General features: G+C 38.4%; 2 protein-coding genes across 3 annotated transcripts; both read left to right on the top strand.

Annotated features, from left to right (window-relative positions):
- Window positions 1-724: 724 nt before the first annotated feature.
- LOC110866246 (mediator of RNA polymerase II transcription subunit 15) lies at window positions 725-12,174 on the top strand. Of its 2 annotated transcripts, XM_035983887.1 has the most exons (7): window positions 725-816; window positions 2,037-2,134; window positions 2,214-2,662; window positions 2,763-2,802; window positions 3,202-3,298; window positions 6,885-10,106; window positions 10,725-12,174. In XM_035983887.1, the coding sequence occupies exon 7, from the start codon at window positions 10,768-10,770 to the stop codon at window positions 11,755-11,757; it is 990 nt and encodes a 329-aa protein (XP_035839780.1). In that variant the 5' UTR covers window positions 725-816; window positions 2,037-2,134; window positions 2,214-2,662; window positions 2,763-2,802; window positions 3,202-3,298; window positions 6,885-10,106; window positions 10,725-10,767; the 3' UTR covers window positions 11,758-12,174. The 2 variants fall into 2 exon arrangements, with proteins under 2 accessions (XP_035839780.1, XP_021971187.1); XM_022115495.2 differs by lacking the exon at window positions 10,725-12,174 and having other exon boundaries at window positions 6,885-10,633.
- Window positions 12,175-17,251: 5,077 nt separating this feature from the next.
- Window positions 17,252-18,325, top strand: LOC110866565. Its single transcript, XM_022115708.1, has one exon. The coding sequence runs from the start codon at window positions 17,252-17,254 to the stop codon at window positions 18,323-18,325; it is 1,074 nt and encodes a 357-aa protein (XP_021971400.1).
- Window positions 18,326-19,582: the final 1,257 nt, after the last annotated feature.

Raw genomic sequence — 19,582 nt, 5'->3', positions numbered from 1 at the left:
TTTAATTTTAAATAATTATTTAATTTTAATAGGCTAAAAAATAGATGGTTCCAACGAGTGACATGTGTCGTTAAAGTGATTTCTTTTATTATATAGTATAGATACTTGTTATTTAGCGTTTTAATATAACATAAAAAATTTATCATAATTACTAGGTTATACATCTATATCTTACATGTAATTGTTTATAAATTTGTTATATAGTAGAAAAATGAAAGTATATTAATTTATAAAAAATACAAAAAAGAACATGTATAATATAAATTATATAATGCGTGATGTGATGGTGATGATGTTGTTAGTAAAAATTATGAATGTTTTAAACAAGCGGGATTAACTTAAAGCCAAGAAAATTGGCTTCTAAAAATACTATATGTTTAAGAGTTAATTGCCGTTTTAGTCTCTGTTTTGGGTCATTTTACAAGTTTAGTCTGTTGGGTTAGTTTTATCTATTATTTTTGTTAACAAGAAGACAATTCGGTCATTTTATATGGCTGAATTGGCATTCTAGCTAACACATTTACATATAAAATGATCGAATTGCCGTTCTCGTTAACAGAAATAATGAATGAAGTTAATTAAGTGGACTAAAATGATAACGGTGAAACAATTTTGTACCCACTGACGAAAAATAAAACCTTTAGACTAAACTGACAAAATAGCACAAACCACATACACTAAAATGAGATTTAACTCTATTTTTAATTTGATTATTCAGGCTGCATTGTTACATGTTTGACCATATGCTTAAATTGGGCCTCTTTCAAACCGCCGAAGCCTTTGCTAGAGAGGCTGGAAACAACAACGCTGCCGCCGGTACGTCGCCGTTTCCCTTTGCGATCGTCATTTCCGTTCTATTTCAACTATCTTGGTTCCCAACATTATTTGACATGTGATCAGTTGGATTTACTTCAAATTCGAAAACTAAAACTTCTTTTTTCTTTTAATAATTTGGGCCAATATTTATCATGTTTATAAGGTAAATTTATTTGGTGCCATTTGTTAATGGATTCTCTCAAGTTTTGAAGGTGAAAGTAATAATCTGACTGTAAATTTTAAATGTCACATTCTCCTTTGAACTTAGGGTTTTTAACAAGCATGATTGTTACTTTGAAGAAAATGTTAGTGATGGTAACTGTAAAATGGACTACATTTTAACTGAATTGTAGTTACAATTGCTGGAACCTTAATATACAGAAAACAAACTAGAAACAAACCTAACTCGGGCCGGTGGGTTAAACACAGTTATATATAGGGTTAGGATCGTCTGAGAAGCACTAGCTTAATTGAGAAACTTGAGAAATCTCTAAGCAAAAAAATGCAATTCTTTTCGAAAAAAATCGGAGCTTTTTCTGTCAGTTTTTTTTATATATACATATATGTATAGTTGATAACACAAATGTGTATATTGCTAATCTTTAACTATACATATATGCATACACGTGTTTAAAATTGAAACATAAGTATTGTACATCTATAAATGATTGTACATATATGTATATAAAGGAAGATTATGGTTCTAAAAATGTTTTTTTCTAGTGTACATATGTGTAAAATACGTGTTTAAAGTTGAAAATTAAGTATCGTACATATATGTTTCATACTATACACATATGTATAGTTTAAGAATTGATAATATACATATATGTATATATTTGGAAAAAAAAAATCGTTAAAAACGTGCGATTAAAAGTAAAAGAAAAATAAAAAAATTTTGGCTTAGAGAAAATATGTGGTCTAGAATGCTTCTCAAGTTTCTTAATTAGCAAGTGCTTCTCTCAGGATACCTACCCATACTTATATTATTGTATTGTTAATTTATTTATGTCGGGTTCTCAACCGGTGCAGCCTGTCTATCTCCCGGGATAGAGGAAAGGTTTGCACCCTCCCCGGACCCTGCTAAGCGCTTGCTATGAGTGGGATTTTATCGGATACGTTTGTTTGTTTGTTGCTATTTAATTATTTCTGGATAATTTTTTCATCTAACTTATCAAAGATTGACAAGTGATTTGAGTGTTGCTGTTATTTTCCAGCAGTTAATATACCCGATAGCTTTTTAGGACAATTTTGGTCTCAATTTTGGGACGCTCTTGATGACTCTTATGCTGGGATTAGGGCAGAATCCTCTGATCAGGTGATCATCAATCAGAACTTGAAGTTTATCGTTGTGTCCTTGTGGCTGTGGATTAATGTATATTTTATATCTTATGCAGGGTGCAGATCGGGGCCTGGCTCGGGCTCTGATTCATGCTCACTCTCAGGCCCTTGCTGAAGATCGGTCCCGTGGTCCGTCAATTGACCAGGTTCGGGCCCGCCTCCATGAACACGCCCAAGCCCAGGCCCAATTCCATGCCCATGCCCAGGCCCAGGCCCAACTCCATGCCCAGGCCCATGCCCAAGCCCAGGCCCAAATCCATGCCCAAGCCCAGGCCCAAATCCATGCCCATGCCCAAGCCCAGGCCCAAATCCATGCCCAGGCCCATGCCCAATCCCATGTGCAAGTCCAAATCCAATCCCGAGCCCAAGCCCATGCCTATGGTTTGGGGCAAGCATCAGTGAATCATATTCAAATTTATGACATCTCAAGCCAGCCCATAGTGGGTCCTACATGGAATGGTGAACAACATGGTTCTCAACAAGGGTTGGTTCAAGAACCCTCAAGGTGATGTCTTCAAATATCTAATTATATACTATTACCTTTTATTTATTTATTTATTTATTTATTTTCCACAAGTCCGAACTTAACATAATAATTTCTCCAGGCACAACACTGCTCGGGGTTCTCATCAGTCGCGCCGCAGGGTATGATGCTAACTTGTATGGGTAGCAAGATGTTCAATTTGGGTAACAAGTTGAAAGGGTCATTTTTTGTGAGTCGAAACTGTGTTGACCCGCATAACCTTTTCAATCCATTATTAAAATTTTAATATATAGTTAAAGCATCTATTCTGGGTACAAAAGCTATATTATTACAATAAGAATCTAAATCTTCGAATAAAATGATCCGGGAGGTTACTATTATTTTTTTTAAATAGACTTTTGAGTGAGTTTTTACCCGTTTGACATGTTTGTCTTTAGTTGTGTTTTTATTTGACCCGTTTGAGATAAAACACAACCCCAATCAACTCATATATAAATATGTGAGTCAGAATTGTAGAATTTTAAGTATAAGTCTTAACTAAAACCTTACTTTTGTTACAGGGCAATAGATCTCGAGGTCAAAGAGGCAGAGCTAATGGTAGAAATCCAGCATAAGATAGCGCTACAAGGATCATGAATAAAGCCACAAGCAGGCCTGGTAGTTTAAATTATTATCAGAAGTTTTTTTTATATAGTACCTTTCTTTGTTTTGAAGTTCTTGAAAGTAATACTTCTCTTTGTTTTTAACTCTTAAAAATAATTTGTCATCTGTTTGACCCTTTAGACACATAAGTTTTGTTAGTAAAACTCTTGAGTGAATGTTCTGTTCTATTAGGTTCTAGTCTCGATCTCTAGGACGACTTCAAAGTACTCTTGAAGTTAGATAGCCATGGTTTAGGGGTATTGAGTTCTCTATGAACTTGTTCATGATATAGGTAGCTTCATTTTAAAGATGTGGACTTTAATTTAGCGACTTTCCCCCTTAATGTCCTTTTGTGAATGGATTTCATCCACATGAAGAATGAGATCCAAGTCAAAACTTGTGATCAATTATATGTTAACGGCATAAAGTAGTTTCTCTACGTATGTCACCATCTCTATGGAAGATTTGTATAGAAAGTGGTTGAAGTTATGGTGTTTGATGGGTAGTCAATGCCAATCAATCATATTCGGTGAAATGAGATTTTGTAAATCAAGTTTCCATATAGATCATGATTGACATCGCTCAAAATACCTCCTTAAGAAGAAAGACTTGTTCAATTTTGTTGGGTATGTTAAGAACGAATGATTTAAGTTCAATTAAACTTAACAAGTCAATCTTATAAAGGTGAACGCTCATGGTAGTTACGGTGCATGATGCTAGCATGACACCAACCGAGGATCGAGTTAATTTGGCTATTCACAAAAGCAACAATATTTTATCAAAAAGGTGGTGTGTGCCACCATTAGACACCCCCACCAACCGGTCCCACGACCAATATGGAGGAGTTCAATCACGTATCGTGGGAGGCGCTCAAGTTCGTTCCTAAGACCTCCACTACATATTCCCGCCTCCTTACTGCCACCGAAGGGGACTTTTCTATCGAAAATTGACTAGTTTGATGGTTACTTTTAGTTCACCTTTATCAATTGACGAGACGAAGTGGTGCTTTAGTTTCTATAGATGGAATGATGCACCTAGGATATTGGTTTTGTTATGTAAGCAACCTTCCCATGCGTTTTGCAAAAAGATGGAAGGGTGCAACCTTTCTATTAGGTGTTTACATATGGTTAAGGTCCAGTGGTTGTCCCGATGGCCTTACACGCTGGTTCGATGAGCAAGCCTTGTAATTCTAAGATTCAAACAACGAAAGACTTCATTACATATAAAGTATAATAATCACCAAGAAGAGAAAATATACAAGAAGCGATTCACATCCAGTTCAAGTAAAAGTTGGCTTGTTTAATTTACACGTTTCCACACATGTCTCCCACATCCATGAGGGACCGATAAGTTAAACAAGCCAACTTTTCCTTGGAACTAATGTGGGAGACGTGTGTGGAAACGTTCAACTTCAAATGGCCGTAACTCTCAACAACCATTGATTACCCCTTGTAATTGATGCTTTCAATTTTATTGGAACAACGAGAGAAATCCCGTCTAAACTATCCAAGGATAGGGCTGTGTGGCCGTTGGCGGCTTAGGGAGGTTGAAGTTGGTGGGACACGAACATGAGACACCTTCTTTGGAGGGTGTTTGCAAAAATCGTGCCTAGCCTCCGATTAGTCGTCGATTAATTGCCAGTCGAAGGTTCACCGAGTAATTTTCATCTAATCATCCAATTAATTGCTAGGCGGTCATCAATGGTCAAATCCGGTCCTAATCGGCGAAAAATCAGTGGCCGTCTAGCAATTCCGGCAGTTAATCCTATCTACTTCAAAATATGGGTCGAATAAGGTGTTAAAACATGTCTACTTAAAAAAAATACATATAAAATCCCAATCTGATTAATCTTTGTTAATCTCGATTAATCACTAGTCGGCACCCCACCGGCTGACTAGCGCCTAGCGATTTTACAATACTTGGATGGTCTTTATCTCTAGGCGTGTCACCACTCATCCACCTTCTTGGGGCGTTTTGTGGTTATTTTTTCTATTACTTAAGACCTAATATAACGTTTTTGGTTATCTCCGTTACAATATTTAACGTTTCAAGCTATTTTCCCTGCTTAAGAGCGGATTTAACGTGTCTGCTATTTCTCACCACTCGAGACCAAATTTAATTTTTTAGTTATATCTGTTACATAAGACTAGCCTTAATGTTTTAGTTATTTTTCTTTACATAAGAAAGATCAAATGTTTTGGTTAATTGAACCTCCCATAAAAGGCCTCCTTTGTAATGTGTGAAATCTTTTTCAAGATAATATAAATCTTATCCCTATTTGTGTTTTTTATACATTTTCTAGAACCAAAAGGCATGTGGCCTAGCGATATCAAAGTGTGTGGGTATCCCTCTCCATGTGGTTGAGTGTTCATGTCCCATGGTTGATAAATGTGTGGATTTAGGAGTAGGATTAGAGGTGTGTGTTAGCCACAATGTTTTGAAAACCGCACCGAACTGGCCTGTCGGACCGGGAACCGGAGGTCTGACCGGTCCGGTTCACCATATCGGACCGCTTTTGGGTCGAACCGGCCGGTTGAACCGGATTTTTTAGGGGTTGAACCGTTTTTTTTCTTAAAAATTTCCAACTTTACGACATCACCTGGTTCTTACATCCGGTACGACTGGCCCAACCAGTGGACCGGTTCGACGTCAGGTCCGGTCCTAAAAACATCGGTTAGCCATTCAAAAAATATCTAGAACATATATCAACCACACACGTTTCCAATGTGTGTGATATGAGGCATCTTGCACTCTGTCTTGCATCGGTTGGAAACATATCCCCATGACATAGGTGGCAATTCGTAATGTACAACTCTATTGGTTGGAAACATATCTTTCCTAGACAACCTACTTGTGACCACATCCATGCACACCATGCTTAGTTGTTTCATGTTTAATAGTGAGGTTCTATGTATTTGAAGGTCATTCTAGGATGCCAAGGGTGCCTATATAGTGCTTTGCATTGATTCTTTCATCTAACTTCCATGAGGATGTAACAACCACAACTTATTCAACATTCAAATCTTACAAAGGATGTACACGATCGTCATGATTTCTTAAATTAATGGCAAAAAATGTTTCTTTGTTTGCTTCATTTGGATTTTGCTTATATATGTTTATGAGATATTTGTTGAATGGTTATGCCATCCAAATACGCCACACATGCCTATAAAGGATTAAAGGGACAAGTTGCAAACTCTAGATTGTGTTATACTTGTGAATAGCCTCGGCCCATGCTAAAAAGCAGGCTTTAGTAATGGGCCATGACCCCTTTTAGTAACTAGTGTTAGTAAATTGGGCTTCGTAGTGGGCCATGGCCCCTTGAGTAATAAAGATTGTTACTATTAGCAACCACTTTCTTTTGATAGGTGGCCTTTTTGTTGCTTGAATTAGATGGGCTAAACGGTAATGTCACGTGTATTGGCCGTTGCCAAATGGTAACTATCATAATATGTGCTTGAGTCACTTATTTGGCAATGCACTTTTAATGAGTTATCTCTTGTGACGGGTGGTAGAAAATTTAATTTACTTGGTAGGAAATCTGTATCTTACCATACGCATTATCCGTTCCGTTGATGCCAGTTTAACCTTTTTGTTGTAGGATGCCATTGATCCATAACTTGGGGAACGATGTGGATTCTTTGCATGACAGTATGTTGACATTGGTAGAAAGGTATTTATACATTATTACCGGATTCGCAGTACACATTAATCATGACAAAGGTATGTTTGCTCAGTAGTTATAGGTATTTTCAACTTTTTTCTTATAGCCTTATTTGTTTATTTGATTTATGATACTTCCAAAAAGAGGAACAATTTGACTCTCTTGTTAGGCTGGGCGTTGTGGTTTAACATGGAAGGGGTCTTTAAAGCGCCACGTCATTGCCACGTAGGCAACGTGGCTTTAACTAACCCATCATTTAGCTATCACGTTGTGGTTTAACTAGTATTTAAATAAAAGAAAAAAGGAAACAAATATAAATGTGTTTGAGTGGCCCCCGCCTATTCCAATGGCTGGCGCCCGTTAATGGCTTAAGAGTTAGCGAGCCATCTTTAACGCCCTCGAGGCGGTGTGCAAATCCGTTAAACGTCGATGTGGCTGGGGGCGCGAATACACAACGTCCAGCCTTAGATGTGCTACTATTAATCTTAGATACCATACGTTTAAAAAGGAAAAAAAAACAGTGAGTCTTTGACCTTTGAAGTCAAACATTCAACTTTCACTTCAGATATATTGCAGATCCCGTTAAACTGATTAGCAACACATTCCAACTAGATAAGGAGTCAAAATAAATAGATCTTTATTGTTTTGATTTGTAATTCTGGTCAATTAACGTAGATTTGAGTTTTATGACATTGGCGTCAATCTCAAGCGGTACCCGTTTTGTAAATTAAGTGAGTATATCATAGTACTTGATCCAACTAAGTTTGGTTGAAAAGATAGTGTGATACATTTTTTATATTTTATAAAACTTGCTAAAAGAGCTAACAAATATTAGCAATAAACCCAGGAAAGTAGAAAGAAATGCAAAAACTAAAAGTTTAAAACAACAAATTTCTTTTTTCTATGCGTCCAGGGCCCTCGGATACTCGGATTTACCTGGTAGAGAATCTACATCTTATCTTTTCATGTACATATCCGTTGACGCCAGTTTAATCGTTTTGTTGTAGGATGTCAATGTTCTATTTATCCTAGATACCATACGCTCAAAAAGGAAAATAAAACCAGAGTGTACTCTTTGAAGTCAAACATTCAACTTTCATTTCAGATATCGCGTGTAGCGGGTTAAACTGATTAGCAACACATGCCAACTAGATAAGAAGTCGATATAAATAGTTCTTATTTGTTTTGATTTGTAAGGGGCTGTTTGGCAGCCTTTTAGTGATTCCATTAAGTGCGCTTCGAGAAGGCTACCTCTCAATCAGACAGCAAACCTCTTACCCATTAAGTTTCAAATGATGCTAAATGAAAATTTTACCCTTTCTCCCTTCACCTGTGTTAATAACCCTCACCCGACCACTCACGCAATCACGCACCACCTCCTCGACCCACCACCACTTCCTCCACCACCATATCCATAGTTGTTAATTGCGACCATAGCGGTCGCTATAGCGCGATTTATAGCGATGCGACTTACTGTCGCTATTTGGTTCATAGCGACGACTATCGAATTTAGTGACAGTTATTATTTTTTTTAATTTTTCTAATTTTTTTAATGTTATAAAGGGTTATAGCTATAAAATAGCTAGATTTATAGGTTTTTGTTAAATATACATGTAATATAGCGTATATACAAGGGTATTTTGATGTAATATACATATAAAAATTTTCAAAATTCTTTTTTCTAGTGTAATCGTGATAGATATTGCATACGTATTAGTATTAGTATATTGTAATAGTGTAAGGGGGGTTAGTGTAACTAATACTTCTATAAATAAGGCATTAGTCATTTTAGTAAGGGGGAGATATTTTAGGAAGTTGTTAGGCTCTTGCGTTAGCATGAGAAGGGCATAGCCCTGGACCACTTCGGTGGCTAGTATTTGTATTATCTTCTTCAGTTTTATCAAATATAATTACAGATTTACCTTCATCATCTTCATTAAATTCTGTTACCTATCAAATCGCTATTTATAAAATAGCCGTCGCTATTCGCTACGTAGCCTAGCCATGCCTTGTCGCTATTTATCGCTATTCGCTATCGACAATTATGACCATATCATCCTACTCTTACTGGGTCAGCACTTACTGGCTCAGAGTCTCTTACCTAGTCAAACCTCTTACTGGCTCAGCACTCTTACTGGCGTAGAGGTTGCCAAACAACCCCTAAAGCTAGTCGATTATCTTGGATTTAATGTTTATTCCATTAGTGTCGAATTCAAGTTTTACCCCTTTTGGAACTAAGTATATCATAGTGCTTCTTGTAAACCAACTTTCTTTAGTGCCTTTTGAATTTGTTTAACTTTCTCTTTCTTGTTACTTCTATTGGTATTGAGGTGTTCAAGTAAGCTAACTGCAGAAGTCACTCGCATGACCTTGTAAACTAATGTATGTTGTTTGTAAGCAGCCTTCCCTTTTTCCTTTTTCATCTCTACAATTTCCTGCTGTTAATTGTTATATGATGCATTTGATTTTGTTTCCTGAAAAACTGCTATGCTAAGCTTTATGATCTGACCCACATAGTCATTAGTTGTAACACTTATCTATTTAAATCCCATATATAGTTATATTTATTACTAAGCCATCTATATTATTTACGACTTATGAGTTCATAGAGATCACATATTTTTCTCTCTGTTTGTACCAAATAATAGGCAGCTTGTATTTTGATCCTTATGCAAGTTTATTTTTTTGAATTGAAGTTAATATATCAAACCATCCCACCATAGCAAAAGAAAAGTTGAGGTTCTGTACCATATATTAGATTGTTCAAATCTAACACTCAAATCTAGTGTTTATGGACTAAAAAGCAGGCTTGTCGCCGTTTTCATAATCTTGATTGCTCTCAACTGGCAGCACCTCTCCCTCTTTGACTCCGAGTCTATTATATTGCAGATCCCGTTAAACTGATTAACTTCAACTAGCAATTATAATACTTTTGTTAGCTTTATGTTTCATTAGATAACATGGTACTTGGTTTTGGTCCGATCGTTGATTCCAAAGATCGGCTAGTCTATGGTTATGAAGTATATGCAACTTTTTATTTGAACATTTTGATATGCTAAACCTTACCTTTGAATAGTGTTTCTTCATTAAATTCATGCAGTTACTCGTTTTATTCTGTCTCATGTGAATTGTCCATTGTTAATTGTGCTGGAGTTCAAGGTATTTCTTTTCAGTTTTCTGCCTACTAACTTATTTTTAATGGTATTTCTACTGTGCATACAAATTCTGAAAATAAGATTTTTGTTTTTATTCAAGCAAAATAATAGCAAATAGTCGTCAAGCATTTTTCTGTAGACGTCTTCGTCCGATGCAGCTAAGATGTAGATCTGGTTTTGTGTATTTTTCACATATGGTTAAAGCTGGAGATATTCGACTTGTTTACTTGTGAATAAGTAATAAGTTCTGTTAGATCTAGCTAAAAAGAAACACGTCAGAAGTCATCGAAAGTGTATTTTTATGGTGTACAATTTTCTAAACCGCTTTAAGAAAAAAAAATAGAGATATATTTTGTAATATTAATATAGTTTTTGCAATCTCGTTTAGTTCACTTGTTTTCTATAAAAACAGTAGAGAAATTTAGATGGTAGGTAATTCGGTTCAACCCAATCTCAGCGGCACCAAAATGCTGACCCGTTTGATCTGTTACCCATGCCATCTGACGTGCCTATAATTTAATGCTCTTTTAGTTTGTGTGTTTTCTTCATAAATCTATTATTTTTTTTTTTGAAGAAAATTTATATTTTTAATTTCTTTTTTTTTTTTTTTTTTTTTTTGCAGAACAGGTATAACTTGGCAATGTCTCATTTTCAAATCTGGAAGAATGTCAGACCAGTGGAGGAGTAGTATTGTAGTGCCTTTATATAAGAACAAAGGAGACGCCCAATGTTGTGGTAGTTATAGAGGGATTAAGTTGTTAAGCTACACTATGAAATTATGGGAGAGGGTGATTGAGACTAGACTTAGAAGAGAAACCCAGGTTACGGTAAACCAATTTGGTTTCATGCCAGGGCGGTCAACTACAGAGGCAATACACATTCTAAGGAGATTGATGGAAAAATATAGAGAGAAAAATCGAGATCTACATATGGTGTTCATTGATTTGGAAAAGGCGTATGACAGTGTGCCACGTAGATTGATATGGGAAAGCTTAGAGGAGAGAGGGGTACCTGGTAAGTATGTAGACTTAATTAAGGATATGTATGTTAAGACCACAACTAGTGTTCGTGCACCGGTAGGGGATACAAATTTCTTTTCTGTGGAAGTAGGACTCCACCAAGGGTCAGCGTTGAGCCCTTTTCTATTCGTGATTGTCTTAGATGAGTTGTCAAAGTCGATTCAGGAGTCCGTTCCGTGGTGCTTGCTTTTTGCAGACGATATTGTGCTGATAGAAGAAAGTAAACAAAGCTTGAAAGCGAGGTTGGAAGAATGGCGTATAGCCTTAGAATGCAAAGGTTTGAGGATAAGTCGCTCAAAGACTGAGTACCTTTACTGTGATTTTAGCGGAGCAGGCGATGAACACGACACTCAGATTACCATTGAGGGCCAGGTGGTTCCTCAAGCAACTAAGTTCAAGTATCTTGGATCGTTTGTCCAGAGTAATGGAGAGTTAGATAGCGACGTAGCTCACCGTATCCAGGTTGGATGGTGTAGGTGGAGAGTAGTCACAGGGGTATTGTGCGACAAGAGGTTCCCTGATAAATTAAAAGGGAAATTTTATAGGGTTGCAATTAGACCCTCTATGGTATACGGAACAGGGTGTTGGGCCATCAAGAAAATGCATGCTCGAAAGCTAGAGGTAGGGAAAGACTAGGAGTCGCTAGTATTTCAGACAAGATAAGGGAAGGGAGATTGAGATGGTTTGGGCATGTCAGAAGGAGGCAGACGACAGACCCGTGTAGAATAGTTGAAACACTTACTGTAGATGGAAGGAGGAGTAGAGGCAGGCCGAAAATGACTTGGGATGAGCGGATTAGGCAAGATTTGCTAGATTTGCACCTCTCTGAGGACATGGTCGAGGACAGAACTTCGTGGAGACGTAGGATTAAGGTTAAGGACTTTTAAGAGTGTGGCATAGTTTTTGCTTTACATTCTCGTCTTATTAGTTTAATTTTTCATTTTGTATGAGGTGTGATATAGCTTTTATAAGGCCCCACCTAGTCCCGGTGTCGTAGTTTTACTAACACGTACTTATTCATTTATGTGTTTATTTTGATTATTTTTATTCCCCCTTCTTTTAGTAGTGTGTGCTTATATGATGTCCCAGAAGATTATGTCTTGGTTCCCCCCTTTTCTTAGTAGTGTGTGCTTATATATTTACCTAGAAGCTTATATCTTGGTTATGGTTTTTAGAGCCGGGGGTCTCACTGGAAGCAGCCTCTCTATCCCTGGGATAGAGGTAAGGCTTGCCTACATCTTACCCTCCCCAGACCCTGTCAATAGCTTCGCTGTAGGTGGGATTATACTGGGTATGGTTGTTGTTGTTGTTGTATAACTTGGCAATGCCAGAAAACGCGATCCAGTGAAAGTGTTATACACGAGTCTAATTGTTTAAACCGATGTATCCCAAGTATCAAACCTGTATTTAACACTTTAGGATGAGATACTTTGATTTTGTTGAGCACTAGAACTAATAATAAAAGAGCTATAAGCCTAAAATGTAACTTTTTGAAAGGTGGAGAGTTTTATATGTTCCTTTGTTTTTATAAAATCAACTAGAGGTATTCGTTGTCGCGCGTTGTGCGACATTACACGTTAGATTCGTATATACATTAATAGCGACTTGTCATTAATTTATCATGCTGCATTTTGTATATGTAGTGAACAAAATCAGGTATGCCTAGGCATACACCTTGTTGTCGTTACAGTTGACACTTAGTTTCAAGTTTCCCCAAGCTAATACATCGGGCTGATTATCTAGGCAAATGTGTTGCTTTTTGAAGGATGGTCTGAACAAAAGGAACGTTTTTGCGATTCTAGTTCTTCACTGCTATCCCACCTTGGCTGCTTCTTATAGGTGGACAAAAGGGCTTTCTTCTGCGAATCGTGGTCTACTCCGCCAAGCCGCCTTTACCAGGCTTTTTTGATGGTGGATCTAAGCCTTCAATTAAGTATATGCCTATATAATAAACAAACTTTATAATTTGTTCTTTACTAACATCCAACAAAGATAAAGATTATAGCACTGCATATAAGAAAGACAACTGATTTTAATAAACAGATGTTTATCATCTGACATTTATGTTTTCACATATCACATAATATATTAGATGCGAAAACAACACCACTACAGTTACTAAAGCAACGTTATTTTAAAGCAAACCGCTATATCAAAACAAACATAGTATTCAGCTCAAAATGTAGTGTTGTTTTGTTCATTCTCTCATGCCCAAAGAATTTGGGTTGACCAGTTACACAATATAGGGTTAAAACCGATTTCAACCCTATGATTAGGTTCGAGTTCAAACCGGCTTCACAACTGGGTTTGGTTCCCAGCCCTTTTTTTTGTGCACCTCTAGTGATAGATCTATAAACTTTACCTATGAGGCCATGGTGACTTTTGGGTGGAATAATGCTACATCAGTAAGGGTCGCGACCCGTTTTGACATGTATAGTAATATGAACTTATAGAGAGCTTCATCGGCTCATCCCATATAGTAGATTACCTAAATCATCAAAGGAGGTGAAAATTTTCTACATTGTGATGCACATTTCATTACAGACCATATATCCATCATTAACAATTTACCAACTCATAGAACACATCATCTAAGACTATTGGGTATGGGGCGGGGGTTTGGGCGTGGGTTGGAGAGAAACGCCCAAGTGACCACCCCGGATGGGCTTGGGTTTGGGCGTGGCCCCTTGGGCGGGAGTTTAAGGCCGGGCGTGGGGCATGCTAGCGATCCTATGTGGCCGACTCTTATTGGCTTGTTGGCTAGGGCATAGCGGGCCATTTTAAATTTAAAAAAAATGATGTGGCTTGGCCACGCCAGCCCAGCCACGCCCACCATACCCCTATGAAACTTGGGTTTGTGTATTGAGTGCCCCATATCCACGTGTCAACCCATGCCCCAAACCCTCGCCCCACGGTGAATTTTTTGCATAAATAGGTGGTTTGAACCACAAAAGAGTGTTATTAGGTGGGTTTGAATTTTTCATATTTAGGTAGGTTGTGAAACCATACAGCGACCTTCATGAACTTTTCTGCACAAAATCAGAGTTTCTGCAAAAAGCTGCAAAGAATGTTGAACATCGCAGAATGATACAGCGACCTTGTGAAGGTCGCTGTTTGAAGTACCAAGCTTTGTGAAGGTCGCAGAATCATATTACAAAGTTAATCAAGGTCGCTTTTTCATGTCACAATCTTATTCAAAGTCGCTGTTTCATGTACCAACCTTATTCAAAGTCGCTTTTTCATGTTACAATGTTATATAAAGTCGGTGTATCAACTTACAATGTTAATCAAGGTCGCAGAATCATATTACAAAGTTAATCAAGGTCACAGAATCATACTACAATGTTAACCAAGGTCGCTTTTTCATGTTACAATGTTATTAAAGTTGCAGAATGATATTGCAATGTTGAAATGTGTTCTGAAATTTGAAATTTATATGTTTTATAACCCAACTGTGTCACATAAGAGATGCACACCAAATTCGTGTGTTGTGAACAACATACTGTTTTTGTTAAAAAAATTTAATGTTGAAATTTAAATTGTGTCTCTGTATCATGTTCTTTATTAAAAATGTTCGTTGGTTGATATTTCTGCCGATAGGAAAATTTTGTCAATGTATGATGATTCTCTTGGATCATTCGTCATGATGTTTTTCTCAGTTTTAATTTTCGTATATCAAGTGGGAAGATCTTGTGTGGATGAGAAAGATTATTCTCATCTACCATCTCCTCCCGTAAGGTGTACGAAGATAATGAAATTTGCTGGTGTGGTTGCGTCAACGTCTGCTATTGAGTCTTATGAAAGATTTAGCAGACGCTGAGGTATATGTCATCTACCACCTCCTCCCATAAATTATTCTGCCAGTTTTGGTGTTGGAATCAGCCCCATGGAGATCCTCCAGCATCCTTAACCTTCGACCTCTCATTTCCTTCGCATAAAAAGTTGCATCAGGAAGCTCGATATAAGAAGAAATGGGACGGGATTCACTGTATTTTACTTCTAATTGGAAGCCCGACAAACAGTCTTGCAATTAGAAATGATTTGTTAAAATAGTACGAAGTGAACATTGTACTTCTGCCCCGACAAACAGTCTTGCAATTAGAAATGATTTGTTAAAATACTACGAAATGAACATTGTATTTCTGCCTGTATGTAATTAAAATAGTACTACATTTATGTAATTTGCGAGTTTGATAGATCTTATTATAATGTTGTAATCTTGTTGAATTACCAAATAAATAACCTTTTTATATCTGGGTTTGTATCATGCCTTGTTGTAACCCTAATTTCAATGATGGTTGAAAAAAAAATTAGAACCAAGACTTCAAACGAATAATAAAATCCGACTAACTGATTAGTTGAAACAAATAACCATTTCAATGTATTTAAAGTTGTTTTAAGAGAACTACCATTTTTACTTTTTTGAATATTTAAAAAATATTATTATATGTATATTCATCCAGAAGATGATGGTGGGCTCCACCAACTATCTTGTTACTCCAACACTATAAATACTAGTTGTAGTAGGTTCTCAACCCACTACACAGCCCACTCATCCTTAACATTTCCTAACAAACCAAATCCAGGTTACACAACCCACTCATCCTTATCATATCTTAACATTTCACTTTGTTAGTTCATGGATTCTTTTCGGCCATACCTCGTAAGACTATATTGGGGCGGTGTGTTTTCCTTTGTTAACGGGGCTGTTCAGTTTGACCAATCCATGCTAACAACCTCTTTCCTTATGCGACATAAATCGTCGTATGACGAATTGGTGGATTCAATCTGTAATCATGTTCAACTTCAGAAAGAATCGGTGTGCCTTTCATTGTTACTAGGGTACACGTTTCAGGGCATATCTCAGACAACAAAAATTTTCAACGATGATGGTATTGAAACAATGAACTATTTAGCCCAAGTATCGGAAACCAACTTCATTGCCGAGATCTATGTTCAGTGGGAGGCAGTCAATCCTGTCCAACACATGAGTTTCACAAACCTTCTGCATGACATTATACAACGTAATGTTGTTGACACCCAAGATTCTGATGAAGATGACGAGGGATACGGGCAAACAACTCAAGAACACCACTTGATGCCTGCTGTTGATAACATAGTAGGTCCATCCTCCCAGTTTCTGGTGGGTGACAACAATAATGACGGTTTTGATGATTCGGAAAGTTGCAGCACCGAAGAGAGATCTGAAAGTGAAGAGGCACCACCATCCGACGATGGTACTTCTGACGACGAGGCTGCAGTCAACCAACACACTGAGTTGACCCTGGCTCAGCCGCGGCCTATCATTCCAGCGACACATGACGACCCAAACGAGGACGAGGAACTTAGGGATTACATGTGTCCGGATTATGAAGATAATCCAATGGACGTATGGAATCTAAAAGTAAAACATATACGTCTCGGCATGTATTTCAAGTCAAAACAGGAGGTGGACCTTGCTATCCGAGAATGGAACATTCGCCGTGGAAGGGAAATTTTTGTGATGGATAGTAAACCAACTTTATACAAAGTTAAATGCTACACGAGAAACAAAAATTTTAAAAACCCTTTACCTCATGCTCCTTTGTGTGAATGGCGTGCAACGGCATCAAAACAGAAACACCAACACCTTTGGCAAATTACCAACTGGGCGCCTGCCCACACTTGTTATTCCACGGTGGTACGCAACAACAACAGGTGCCTTAGATCTAAGGATATCGCTGCACACATCCTGCCACAAATTCGTACAGACATTGCGTTGAAGGTGAAACACATCAGGACGCATATAAAGCAAGCGATGTCTGTCAATGTTACGTATACGAAGGCGTGGCGTGGACGAAGAAAGGCAATTGAGAGGATATATGGAACCTGGGAAAGCAACTTTCAGGAGCTGCCAAAGTACGTGTTACGGCTTCAGTCTTGAAACCCTGGTACGGTGGTTTCATGGTTTCATCACCCGCACTCGGCTCCAGGACATCCAACATTCAAATATGTTTTTTGGGCATTTGGTCCTTCTATTCGCGCGTTTCATCTTTGCCAGCCTGTCATCTCTGTGGACGGCACACACTTGTAAGGAGGGTACCGTGGTAAGTTGTTGGTTGCGGTAACCAAAAACGCCAACAACTACATAATGCCAGTGGCGTACGCGCTAGTTGACGAAGAGACGGTTCATAGTTGGTGTTGGTTTTTCCAAAATTTGAGAGAATACGTCACCAAAGACTGTAACAGTAGAATTTGTGTTCTATCAGACCGTCATGCCGGGATAATTAATGCGATGGAGAACCTTCTGGATTGGAGGGAACCAAACGCCTACCACCGTTATTGTCTTCGGCATGTCAGAAGCAATTTTAGTGGTAGGTTCAAGACCAAATCTCTTAGGAAGCTGTGTTGGATGATCGGGAGCACAAGTCAACGAAGAAAGTATCTTTGGGCTGTGAGGGAAATGCAGATGTTAAATCGGGGTGCTTGGAACTACCTGAACGACATCGACAAAAGCAAGTGGACTATTGTTCATGACCGCGGAAACCGTCGTTGGGGTAACCTTACGACGAACATATCTGAGTCTATGAATAATGTCTTACGGGAAGCAAGACTCCTGCCAGTAAAAGCCTTAATTCATTATACGTTCACCAAGGACGTATCAGAGTATGCTCGCCACGCGCAGATGGCCCAAAGCTGCAATACCCCTCTACCCCCTCGAATTTGGTCCAGGTTTAACAAGTTGCATTCCGTAGCCATGCAACATGAAGTGTCCGTCTACGATGTCAGAGAAGGTCGTTACGCGGTGGTTTCAAGGGAAGAAACCAATGATGACGGTGGAAACGAGTACACCGTTGAATACGGACGCAGCCGGTGCTCATGCGGGAAATGGAAAATGCTTAGATTCCCTTGTTCCCATGCTATCGCAGTTTGCGCTTGGAGGGGTGAGCAACCACATGACGTTACCCACTCCATATTCCACACCACCACCTATCAGGAACAGTATAGCGGTCATTTTTACACCTTGGGACACAAAGATGAGTGGGAAGAAGCGGACTGGACAATTCAAGGGGACCCTTCGAGGATCACAACACATCGTGGCAGGGTTCGTTCAAGAAGAATTCAAAACGAGATGGATGTTAACTACCACGATGAACCCCAGGCACGTCGATGCAGCAGATGCGGAGAAACCGGGCACAACAGGAAGACCTGTGGCCGACGTTAAGTTAGTATCTTTTTGTGGTTTTAATGTTAACTGTTAGGTGTATCCTCCTATGTTTTGTGTTTGGTATTTCTGTTTGAATTGTCAATTGGTGGTGTAATTTAACAATTAAGACATGTGTTCCAAAAAAATGAGTTTTTACGACTATTAATTTAAGAAAATTCACAAACACAAAACACAACATAAAAACATCAAAGAACATTACATGGTTTATTTTAATTTAGGAGAATTCACGAACACACAATACATCTACCAATACAGGAACCCCTAAGTCACTAACGACGGCATCATCTGATAACACATTCAAGTCATGCTCTGGAATCAAAAGGATGTATCAGAGTCGCTGTCAAAGTTGTGATATTGTTCCCATGGATCATCACTAACGACGGCATCATCTGATAACGCATTAGAGTCACGATCACTGTCGTATTGGTGGTAGCACAAGCTATGGTAGATGCATCCAAACCTACATATCGGGTATGGATCTATAACCCTTGGCGATGCAGGGTTAGGGTTCTGCACAATCCAAGGACTTTGATGTTCAACATATGGTGGTGGGCGAGGATGTTGGTTGAGGGGTGAAGGTCTGGGAGGGGCATGCAGGTGTTCAGTGGAGGGGAGCACACTGTTAGGGTTTGGTTGTCGACCAATATGGTTACTGTTGGTTTGGGGTGCAAGAAAGTTACGGTTGGGTTGTGGTTGAACAGAGTTAACGTTGGGTTGTGGATGAGCAGTGTTACGGTTCGGTTGTGGCTTGTCGTTCAACATTTGCAGGGTTTGGCTCCCCTTCATGTATATGCAAATGAAAATGAATGTGTAATTCGTTATCACCATCTGCCATCGGAATAACTAGTGGGGTGAGGTAAAGATGTGAAGACATATTTGGGTGATAGGTGGTATTTATAGACATGAGAAGTATAGGGGTGGGTAGTTATTATAATACTAGTACAATAAATTACTGATACAATAAAGTACAATAACCTTCTTCCACTAAAGAGATAGAAAAGTACAAAAAACTTTCAAGTAAACACCACTACAACAAACATCATGATAGAAACGGAGCAACCCTATTTCCAATGGCAGTCACCTCTAGATGATAGTTCCGAGTCTGACTCTTCTCCAGAATATGGGTTGTGCCAAACACAGGACCAGTCTTCTTCTTCTTCCTCATAGTTCCAAGCTTCCTTCAGGACTTCTGGGTCGTAATCCTCCTCCGGGTTAGGGTTGAAATCAAACTGTTGATTGTCATAGGTCCAAACT

The sequence above is a fragment of the Helianthus annuus genome, chromosome 15, assembly GCF_002127325.2.
Source record: "Helianthus annuus cultivar XRQ/B chromosome 15, HanXRQr2.0-SUNRISE, whole genome shotgun sequence".
NCBI classification, from domain to species: domain Eukaryota; kingdom Viridiplantae; phylum Streptophyta; class Magnoliopsida; order Asterales; family Asteraceae; genus Helianthus; species Helianthus annuus.
Note: the sequence above shows the minus strand (reverse complement) of the source record. Positions and strands in the feature narration are given on the sequence as shown.